Raw genomic sequence first — 10,725 nt, 5'->3', positions numbered from 1 at the left:
AGCTCAAGGCCAAGGAGAATGGTAAGAGACGCTTAGGACTAGAGCTGTGAGGCTGCAGCCCTTTTAGACACTGCTGATTCTAAGTGGCCAAAATACCAGAGATGTGGCTTCTGGGGTTAACCGCATACAGTGTGTTGTTTACCTTTCCTTTGAATCACCTTGTAGTCTTTAAATTCTTGGTCCCTGAGGCCAAGTGCACAACTTGCCTTCCAGTCACTTGCCTGCCCTTCAGTAGCAGTTGATATGTTTGGCTGGTAGATTGGGAATCAGTCACCAGTCTTTGTCCTGTCTTGGTTAGCGCCATATAGAAGCCAGCTTAACCGTGAGACCCAGAGAACTGCTGTCCTTTTTCTCCTTGAGGGAGGAAATAAAGTTGGAGAACATGATGTCCTTCCACAGCATGGGAAGGAGAAAATAAAAGTCTTTCCAACAGCTCTGACTTTTCGTGTGTGGTGTGAAACATTTTCCTACATAGTGATACTGGTTCTTGATTTTAGCTAGAACCTTTGAAATACTTGGTCTGGGTCTCCATAATAGAATGGATGGGACAAGCTTCCACTGCAGTCATTCTTCCATGACTTCTGCAGTGTCAAAACTGGGGCAGTGTTACTTTCTTTAATTCTTGACTATCTGCATGGTCATCCCTCAGGAGGCACTGATAAGTCTCTCCATACAGCAAAAGGAGGACATGCCCCGTGGGTCCTTAATTAAGCCTTTGGAAGACTAGCGTGGTGGCTCAGGGAGTCTTACTGCCTTTGCACTGAAAGACTAGACAACTCATGTATATCCTGACACTCGGGATTCCCCAAGGGGAAAGAAAAGCCACACTTAGCCCAGCATCCAGTATGCTTTGCACATACCAGTTATTTATAGTTGTCGGTTTTGTGTCAGTAAATAATAGGAGGCCACTGAGGTAGTAGGATGATGTAATGGAGATTGGGAGGTGGGGTATGGGGAGGTCAGAGTCAGAAGATCTGAGTTCTAACGGTGATCATTTATTGAGAACTTAGGTTCTAGGTACTTCGCTCAGTTTGTTACACATAACAATTTTCCTTCATTCTAACGAGTATAGTCATCATTTTACAGATGAGAAAACAGGCTCAGTGAGGAAAAGTCACTTAACCAAAATGTCTCAGCTGATAAATGGAAGAACCAGGATTCTTTTGGGTTTGCCCCTAAAATATGTCTTCTAATACTGCCTTCACTGGGAGCTATGTGGCTTTGGGCAAGAAGTCTCATTCCTTTAGTCCTAAGCTTACAATTGTAAAGAAATTGTTGAGCTAGATGAAGTCAATGAATGATCTGTAGTTATCTAGGACAGTGCTTCCCAAATGTTTTGACATCACAGCTCTCATAGAAATATATTTGTATGGCCCAGTGAAATGAATGGAGGCAGAAACTCAAGGTTTGTCCCGACAGGGCCTGACTGGAGGGGATTGGAGGACGGCGGAGAGAGACCTCTCTCAGCACTCTTGACGGCTCCCCAGTAGAGAGCAAGTTGCTGGCCCTGACCCAGACTACCTCCGCGGGTGAGCGTGGGTTCTCTTCTTCACAGGGCCATTAGGGGGACTTGCTGGGAAGTGATTGTGCCTGGGAGTTACAGAATTGGGAGTTCGTTGAAACTACCCTAAAGTGAGACATCCCAGTTGAATAAAACCTCTTTGTTAGAGGAATTTCCATAAACTAAAAGAAGTTCCCCTGTGATAGACCGCATACTTTAAATAGACTAGCAAACATTTATGCAGAATAGCTATGTAAAAATATAACAGGTTGGGCCATATGATATATGCATCTTCCCTGCTCAACTTTAGAGTTCAAAGTAAGGACTCTGAGCTGCCTTTGATGATATGTGGGCATGGATCAAGTGATCTTCCGTCTGAGGTCCTCAGCCTCCCCTTTCAGCTGTTGAAGGGCTTGCATGTGGTGAAATCGCATACGAAATGACATTTCCTTTTGTTTTACCTTCGGGCTTCAACCTGGTCACTAGTTCGGAGCTTCACTGAGGGCAGCAGGAAGCGACCACAGGGGCTGGGGCCTGACGCCACTGTTTGGGATGCACCAGGTTAGATACTGTCATGGCCAGCTACCGGCCGAACTGCGGAAGCCACTGTAGAAAGCCACGCGCAAGAAGAGTGCGCAGACCTCCGCAGGCCGTCCCACCCCTTCCCGCGCGGACCCTGGGCTAGCTTCCCGAGAAGCTCACCCACCTTGGTGCCTGAACCAATAAAAACTCGAAATATAAATGACTCACCATACCTGACCAATCAGCTTGATGCGCGCTCTCTGTCGGCATCTCGCGCGATAACCAGCCGGCCTGGGACTTCATAGTAAAAACCACCCTTGGATGAAAGACTTCTCTCCCCGCCCCTCAGCTAACGCCGGAAACGAGGCGTGTCTGGTGTATCCCTCCGCGCTTCCCAGCGGCAGGAGGAAGAGTGACTATTTGATCTTAGAAGTTTTGTAAAGTAGTGCGTCTTTCCTTTCTTGAGGCCTCGAAAGTAACTCATTTTCTGTTCAGAGCTACGCTCTGGAAAAAGTCATTGGTTGGGAACGGTAGGGTGTCGGACAGATGAAAACAAGTGGGTGGGACGTGCAGGTGACGTGACCGCGGCGGAAGGATTTGCTCTGTGATGCGGCCAGGGGCGAAACCTATAAAGCATCTGCGGCCTGTGCATTGCGGCCATTTCTCTTCCTCCCAGCCGCAGATGTAGTCCTTTTTGGCAGTGCGCCCGCTCCCTCCTCCGCTTCCGCAGGTCCGCTGCCACCATGGCGTATTAGAGGCAGCAGTGCCAGCGGCAGCATTGGCCTTTGCAGCGGCGGCAGCAGCACCAGGCTCTGCAGCGGCACCCCTCAGCGGCTTAAGCCATGGCGTAAGTACCCGGCAGGGCAGCTTTGGTCGTGCGCCCCTGCCTGGGCGCGGCCTGCGGCTGGGCGGTGTCACGGAGAGGGAAGCGGTTTTACGAGCGCCAGGACGCGTGGCCCCTGTTTGGGTGTCCCCGAATAGCAAGCCCTCTTGGGTCTGGAGAGCGCGGTCTGGCGCCAGAGGAAGAAGCTCTCGGAAGCTGCCAGGGTCTTGCCTGCGCCGCGCGAAACGTGGCAGGAGCCAAGATGGCGGCGGGGCTGGGTGGTGGCGGGCGCGGTGTGAGTCACTGGCGGGCGGGGGCAGGGCGGCCACGGCCGTATTTGGGCGTGAGGATATGGCATCTTCCTCTTGTGGCCGGCTGAGGAACGGCTGAGCTCCAAGGGCGTCCATTTTGTTCCGCCTGACCAGGGAGCAGAGAAGGTCGACACAAAGCTCTGGGGCCACGTGTTTCCGATTCTCGGTCACCAAGTAGAGTTTCAGATTGGCCATCGTGTCTCAGGAATAAAAAGATGAAATTTTCAGAGCTTCTGATCGCTAATGGGACGTGGTTTCTCATTCCTACTCAGGCTTTTCACGGCATCCAGCAGCAGCGTTGCTGTAGTCGACAAACACACCTTAGAATTAAGCGCATTCTTCGATTCCAGCAAAGCCCGGCAACATGACCGAGATGAGCTTCCTGAACAGCGAGGTGTTGGTGGGGGACTTGATGTCCCCCTTCGACCAGTCGGGTTTGGGGGCTGAAGAAAGCCTAGGTCTCTTAGACGACTACCTGGAGGTGGCCAAGCACTTCAAACCTCATGGATTCTCCGGCGACAAGGCTAAGGCTGGCTCCTCCGAATGGCTGGCTGTGGAGGGGTTGGTCAGTGCCTCAGACAGCGGCAAGGGTGAGTGGGTCTTTCATCTGCTGGTGGGGTCTGGTGATAAGGGTTTGCTACCTCGTGCATCTGGCTGAATTTGTTTCGTTCCTTTTGACTCTTGCAGAGGATGCCTTCACCGGGACAGATTGGATGGTGGAGAAAATGGATCTCAAGGAGTTTGATTTTGATTCTCTGTTAAGTTTAGACGATCTGGAAACCATGCCCGATGAGCTTTTGGCCACGTTGGATGAGACTTGTGATCTCTTTGACCCCGTAGTCCAGGAGACTAATAAGGAGCCCCCCCAGACAGCAAACCAAATTGGCCATCTCTCAGAAAATTTACCAAAAACCGACCAGGTTGCCCCCTTCACCTTCCTGCAATCTCTTCCCCTTTGTCCAGGGGTCTTGTCTTCCACTCCAGATCATTCCTTTAGTTTAGAGTTAGGCAGTGAAGTTGACATCTCTGAAGGAGATAGGAAGTCAGACTCCACTGCTTACGTTACTGTGGTCCCTCAGTGCATAAAGGAGGAGGATGCCACTTCAGATAACGACAGTGGTATCTGTATGAGCCCTGAGTCCTATCCGGGCTCTCCCCAGCAAAGCCCCTCTATCTCCAGGGCCTCTCCAAATAGGAGCCTTCTGTCTCCAGCTACCCTCTGTGGCTCTGCCCGCCCCAAACCCTATGACCCTCCTGGAGAGAAGATGGTAGCTAAAGGAAAGGGCGAGAAATTGGATAAGAAGCTGAAAAAAATGGAGCAGAACAAGACAGCAGCCACTAGATACCGCCAGAAGAAGAGGGCAGAGCAGGAGGCTCTCACTGGTGAGTGTAAGGAGCTAGAAAAGAAGAACGAGGCTCTGAAAGAGAAGGCAGATTCCTTGGCCAAGGAGATCCAGTATCTGAAAGATTTGATAGAAGAGGTCCGTAAGGCAAAGGGGAGGAAAAGGGCCCCCTAGTTAGGGTAGTCTGTGCTTGTACATAGGAGGCTTGCCATTAAAGCTGTGTTGTAATAAATTATTTTGTAGTGAAAGTACTTGTGCAAACTCTGGTTTCTTAGGTAAGCAACTTGGGCAACCTTTGGAATTGGATTCTTAATTGACCCCAGTGCGACCTGTGTTTTGGTCAGCATCACTGGTGGCTCAACATAGGATCCTGGGCCAGAGAGGTTGAGTTCCTGGGTGGTTTTCCTGGCTACATCTTAACAGGTAAGGTCAAGGCTGGGGAATTCAGCCTGGGTTCCACCTGTTGATCTAACCTTGTGCCAACATCTGTTCCCAGATAAGACCACATAGCCCTTGGGCTGGGTACACAGGTGATTAGATTTCATGTCAGCCTTCAGTGTTCTGTAGAGGCCTCAGAAAAACAGCTCTGGTTTTTGCTAGGATACACCCCTAAGCTGGGGAGAAGTCCTGGGGAGTTTCCTAAGTTCCTGGCCTGAGCTGGGCCCTAAGGCTGGCTACTAGCCAGGCTTCCCTGTCCATGTAGGAGATGTCAAGAAGAAACCGCACTGGGAAGCCACTTCGGTTGTCTCGAAGGATAAGGGTAGACATTTCCTTTTGGTTTGGGGCCCAACCTGGGCAGGTCCTTTTCATGAGTCCTTTGAGAGTAGTTCTCAAGAACCAGTCTAAGTTTCACACTTGAAAAGTAATGTAGATGACTTGGAGTGTGGCATGAGGGTGACAACACAATGAGGCAGGTGCCATGGATGATTGATCTTCAGTCACAGGAAATTGGTACACAAGATCTGGAGCAGAGTGGCAGAGGCCCTGGGAACCCAGGGGTGTGCCTCCAGAGTCTGCTCACCTATTTCTCGCCCCCGCCCCCTCTGAGTTTGGGTGTCCTGTGAAGGCCTGGGCCTGCACTTTGGAGCCCACATTTCCCTGACTTGGCTTCCCAATCCCTAGCATAGTGATGTGAAAGCCAGCCCACTGTTGGAAAGAACCTGTGATGACCCAGGTGGCAATGTCCAAGGCACTAGAGGGAGTGGGTGGGTGGCACACATGGGCCTTGGACTTGATCTTCAAGGTTTTGCCTAAGTGGAATTCCCCACAAGGCTATGGACCTCCACATCTTACCCAGCAGGGATGCCCCGCATCCAGGTATTAAAACACTCCGCTTACCCTGATCACGTCACCTAAGCTTAACTGCAACCAGCTAAATTCATGGGGGATTTAGTGGTTTAAAAAAAGTAATTAGCTACATGTGTTACGAAAACTGCTTTATAAAGTTCATCCCCATCTTACAAAGACAAAGATTCAGGCTTGGAGAGGTTTAGTAATGTGCAGCGACCACCAAAATCCCTTCCTGAGCACAGCTGCCATCTTTAATCCTTGCTCTGTGCTTCACTTCATTTGGTGACTATAGATTCTTTTCAAGATAGGAAATAATCTACAATTAGAAATGCTGCTTCCCCCATCCACCCCCAACAGTGCCTTCTGCTTTGTCCAAGGAAGCAGCTGCCTAAGCCCCAGGGGCGGGGTGCAGGAGGACACAGTTGAGAGATGACAGCATCCCTGGAAGTGACCCAGCCACCTTGATGAAGGCCACAAGAGTCATGCAGTGCCAGTGTGGGTGGTCCTTGAAGACTTGCCCACTCCACTTGGCGGGTGTGAAACGCCTTCTCTGGGGCTCTGGAAAGGGCAGTGCAAGCCTGGGGGCCTGAAGCCAGGATGTTGGGCTGCATTACCTTCCCAGGCCCCAGCAGCTAAGGCCTCCCTAGACCCGTAAGGCAGGGAGGGGATTGTGCAGCAAAGATTGCAGCCGAGCTGTTAACGTTCAGACTACGGACCACATCTGGGCCTTACTCTCCACCCTGCGCTCTTCCCGTGCTCCAGCCACCAGCTTTCTGCGGCTTTCTGCCAAGCTCATTCCTGCCTCAGAGCCTTCGCACTTGCTGTTCTGCCTGTGAGATTTTCCCCACACTGGCCTCCCCCTTCATGCAGATCTCTGATGTCACTGCAGAAGCCTTCCAAGATGACCCTTAATTCATCCCAGGCCCTGCGCTTTATTTTTTTCATACCATTTCTTCTAGTCGAACTTATTTGTATACATGATTATTTTCTATTTTCCATCCCCCGACTGCAATATAAGCTCTTTGATGGCAGAGATCTTGCTATCTTGTTCATGTTCACATTTCCAGGACCTACAGAAGTGCTTGACAATAATTACAGTTATTTGCTGAGGGTTCTGAGGAACAGCTTTGAGTGCTTTCCAGTTATTAGTTCATAATTCTCATTAGGAGCTGTGAAGAAGATCTTGATTCTACCCTTTTTACTGATGCAAGCCTGGGGCTGGATGCTGGCCCAGGAGCAGTTGGTTCAGGCAATGACAGTGCCCTGGACAGACAGGCCATGCTTAGCGCATGGGGTGTTGGTATTTCAGTGCCACGCCCTCTGCTGTCTGAGCTCAGAGGCTGGAGCTGCTAAGCTCTTGGCATTTCATGCCAGTTTTGTCCAGGTTGCAGGTCTTGGAGGTCAGGAACGGCCTTTGTGCTTCTCTACAGCTACTCGTGAGCACCCACTGGATGCCAGGCACTGTTCTGGGTCCTGGGGAGTCAGTGATGAGGAAAATAAGATAAAATCTTTGCCTTTATCCTGGCAAAGGAGACAGGAAATAACAAAAAAATCTGATGTGAGATGGCAGTGGGAACAGGCATGTGGGGTGCTGAGGTGTGAGGATTTGCTCAAGGGGCATTTAGGGAGGCCCTCTTGGGAGGCACAGCTGGCAGGAAGCAGGAATCAGCCCACCCGGAAGGGGCTATTGAGGTAGGGGTGAGGATAGTGGGTGGGGTATAGGCCTCGAAGCCTTGATAGGACTTGAGTATCTTCTGTATGACTTCGGGACCACCCCCCAGAGCAGGGTTTCTATATAAAGAGGGTCCCTCTGGCAGCCTGTGAATGGTAGGTGGGCAGGGGCCTCCACAGTTGTCCAGGAGAGAGGACCAGGCTGGGGTCAGTACAGGTAGTGGTGAGAGGAGCTGGTCTCTGCCTGCGTATATTCTGAAGGTCAGGTAAGTCAGGCTCAGGTGGGTACGAGAGAGGAGACAAAGATGATGCCTGAGCAGGTGGAAAAATGATTTCCATTTCCTAAGATGAGGAAAACTAGGGGTGGGGTGGGGGGTTTGTCTTACTCGTTGATGCTGGCAGAGGGTGGCTTGGTCTTGGCGCCTCTTAGACATGCAGGTAGGGATGGTGAGGAGGCAGAGGACAGAGTCTGGAGACCATGAGCAGCTCCATCTGGAGATAGAAAGCCCCTGCAGTGGTACCTTAGTGCCAGCATCCCTGCTCCAGGCACCAAGGAGCAGGGGCGGGGAGCTCACAGCCCAGTTTGTGTATGTTGGGGGGGGTGGTGGCAGGTGGATGACCGCACCAAGTAGGTGACAGCTCCAGGAGTCAGGGCTGTCTAAGGCTGGGTGGCCTCAGTGGAGGGAGCAGAGATTCATGGTGGGGGGTGGGGAGGAAGGGGTAGGGTGCCTGAGCTGGGCTTCAGATGGTTGAAGTTGTGGATAGAGAGAATGGGGGGAGTACCCCAAAAAGGCCAGCCTAGGCAAAGACTCAGGGGTGGAGATGAATGGGCATGTTTTGCGTGCCACAGTCCCACCCACTTCTCCAAGAGGCCTCCCTTGCCCCAACTCTGCTAGAAGTCACCTGGTGGGGGCCTGCCCAACTCCTGCAGGAACTCAAGCCTCATCTCAATATGAGCTCAGGTTTGGCCTGGCCTGTAGCTGGGTCCCAGTGAGGTTCCACATGGCAGTCCTGCCCTTCTCCTGCCTCGTCGCTTGTTCAACCCTTCTAGTCAGAGGACAAGTGAGTGTGGATGGCTCAAACAGCCCACCCCCAAACCTGTCAGCTGCCCCAAACCACCTGAGACACAAATGCTTCCAGATGCTTGTTATCCATCACAATGTCTCAACAGAGACAGGCCCACCTACTCCTGGGTCTTTTTAGCCTGGGAATGAATGTGGCAATGCAGTGTCTTCTCATTTGGGCTCTGTTTATTCCTTTTCCAGACCTTCAGTCACCAGGTCCGGGTCTCCCTGCTGCATGACAGACATCCTATCCTTCCTCCTCCAGGGTCCCCACCGCCTTCTCACCACAGACACCAGAATTGTCCAGGGGGACTGTTAGGATTCAGATTCCTGATTCCCACCCCGACCTACCGGACCAGAATCTCAGAACACTAATGTTAGTCATGCAAAGGGGGCACAGACATGCACCCTGCTGGTGCTATGTGGCATAAATGTAATGGAAGACTCACTGGAAAACCCACAAGTAGAGTAGCAGAAACCTTGCTCATCTTCCCACAGGAGTCAGCTGTCATTCTACACCTGGGAGAGAATAGGAACCTGCGATTAGGTAACACGTAGGTCCTTGTTAGAAAGGGGCCCTGGAGCTCAGTGGCTGGTCAGTTTGTTTATCCAAGAAGCAAACTCCTGGCTCTGAGCAGCTGAGCCAGCTTCTTGCTAAGCTGCTTAAGATGAAGGGAAGGAGTTTCCAAGGATATCCGGGTTTGTTCTCTCCCCACCAGGGTCACTGAGGTTCAGCGGGAAGGAGGGGTGTGGAGGATTTGAGGCAGAATATCCGCCTCTCCTTTCTTTGGAGCAAGCCCACCTGAAGAAGCCTTAACCTGGATGGTCTGCTTCCTACCGCTCACACGGAGGCCCACTGTAGAAGGGACCTGCTCCAGCTCTGTCTCAGGCAGTTCTGTAGCCACTGCTGCCTCCATTCAGAACGGAAAGTTGGTTAATTAACACCAGGAACAGAACTCCCAGGGCAGTGGGTGGGCATGTGGAACCCTCTCCTCCTGCAGGAACCGGGTACTGGCAGACTGTCACTCCCTAGCTGCCCCAGCTAAAGGGACCCTTCCTAAGTCCTCTGTCAGACAATGCCACGACCTAAGGAGCCCTTGAGGTGAAGGGTGGGGGGAGGAGGGGTGGGCTGGAAGAGACAAGAGCTGCCTGAAGGTGTCCAGGGCACACTTCTCCAGGAGGCCTCCAACCCCTCCAAGAAGGGGCTCCTGGGTTTATAGGACTTGTCTCCTTGACAGTGAAGATCAATCTAGTCAACACAAGGTACCTGTGCCTGGCACTGTGCTGGCTGGAAAGGGCTGAACCCCAGCCCCCAGCGCTGCCTTTCTGCTTGGGCACAGACCCGAGTGTGAAACCGTTTCTTCAGGTCACTTTCTGTTTCACACCAGTAGTTCCCCAACTCATGTGATAGAATTAAGAGAAAAAAGAGCTGGCTTTGACACACAGACACCCTCTGAAGGCTGCTCACAAGAGCATAGGACCTGGGCGAAGGACTGGCAGCAGCCCCTCTGCCCAGACCCCGGAGTCAGTTTCCTTGGTGATTTTTGCCTCAAGGGGCTACCTTCTCAGCTGAGGCTGCCACCCTCGGGGAGGAGGGCCCCTCTGGCTCTGTCAGCAGATGCTGGGTCAACTTCTCTGCGGATGGCCACCTACACTGGGGCCGGCCTGGCCGACTTCTGACCTGGACTCTTAAGAACCACACTGGGAGATGGGGAAGGCAGGGAAGGCCCCTCAGTGGCTGAGGAGATGAGACTCCTGGGAGTCAGATCAGTGGCAAACAGCCCTTGGGCCCAAATTTATTAGAACCCCGAAGGCCACCAGCAGTCCTACTCCCAAAGGTGTGATCCCCAACGCCCAGGAACCGGTCTCTCTACAGCAAACAGCCCAGCGGCCCTACTTGGGCCAAAGTAAACAAAAGTAAAAAATGTTCCTTTTTGGCAGGTAGAAGCCCCTCCAAGCCTGCACATTTCAGCTCCAGTCTGAGTGTAAATCCTCCCCAGGGCTTCCGGCTCACCAGCTCTGTTCCGGCCCCCCTTCCCCCACCCCCCTCTTTCAACTCCAGGGCTTCCATGAGTCAGGCTGCACACCGCCCCTTCCTGTGCATGGCAGAGTCCCAGGGGCCAGTAGAGGTTGTGTGGTCAGAGGAGGAGGCTTGGCCTCTCCCACTGCGCTTCCTGGGAGCCTTAGCTGCCAAAGTATT

The 10,725-nt window shown here is 52.3% G+C and overlaps 1 protein-coding gene and 1 long non-coding RNA gene across 3 annotated transcripts; one reads left to right on the top strand and one right to left on the bottom strand.

Annotated features, from left to right (window-relative positions):
- The first annotated feature begins 2,681 nt into the window (after positions 1–2,681).
- On the top strand, positions 2,682–4,748 carry ATF4 (activating transcription factor 4). The gene is made up of 3 exons (XM_006917400.3): positions 2,682–2,870; positions 3,430–3,747; positions 3,845–4,748. The coding sequence occupies exons 2-3, from the start codon at positions 3,522–3,524 to the stop codon at positions 4,672–4,674; spliced, it is 1,056 nt and encodes a 351-aa protein (XP_006917462.1). The 5' UTR covers positions 2,682–2,870; positions 3,430–3,521; the 3' UTR covers positions 4,675–4,748.
- A 1,267-nt stretch (positions 4,749–6,015) lies between these two features.
- LOC112484216 lies at positions 6,016–10,719 on the bottom strand. Of its 2 annotated transcripts, none has more exons than XR_003047938.1 (2): positions 7,848–10,719; positions 6,016–7,311 (listed from the first exon to the last, which is right to left on the bottom strand). It is a non-coding gene; the product is annotated as an uncharacterized LOC112484216 (long non-coding RNA). The 2 variants fall into 2 exon arrangements; XR_003047937.1 differs by having other exon boundaries at positions 6,016–7,263.
- Between the last annotated feature and the right edge of the window lie 6 nt (positions 10,720–10,725).

The sequence above is a fragment of the Pteropus alecto genome, unplaced genomic scaffold, assembly GCF_000325575.1.
Source record: "Pteropus alecto unplaced genomic scaffold, ASM32557v1 scaffold157, whole genome shotgun sequence".
NCBI classification, from domain to species: domain Eukaryota; kingdom Metazoa; phylum Chordata; class Mammalia; order Chiroptera; family Pteropodidae; genus Pteropus; species Pteropus alecto.
Note: the sequence above shows the minus strand (reverse complement) of the source record. Positions and strands in the feature narration are given on the sequence as shown.

Excerpts from the sequence above, each read along its gene's own strand:
- ATF4 (XM_006917400.3), top strand. The coding sequence starts at position 3,522 with ATGACCGAGATGAGCTTCCTGAACAGCGAGGTGTTGGTGGGGGACTTG. Across the intron at positions 3,748-3,844 it reads TGCCTCAGACAGCGGCAAGG|AGGATGCCTTCACCGGGACA; the intron begins GTGAGTGGGTCT and ends TGACTCTTGCAG.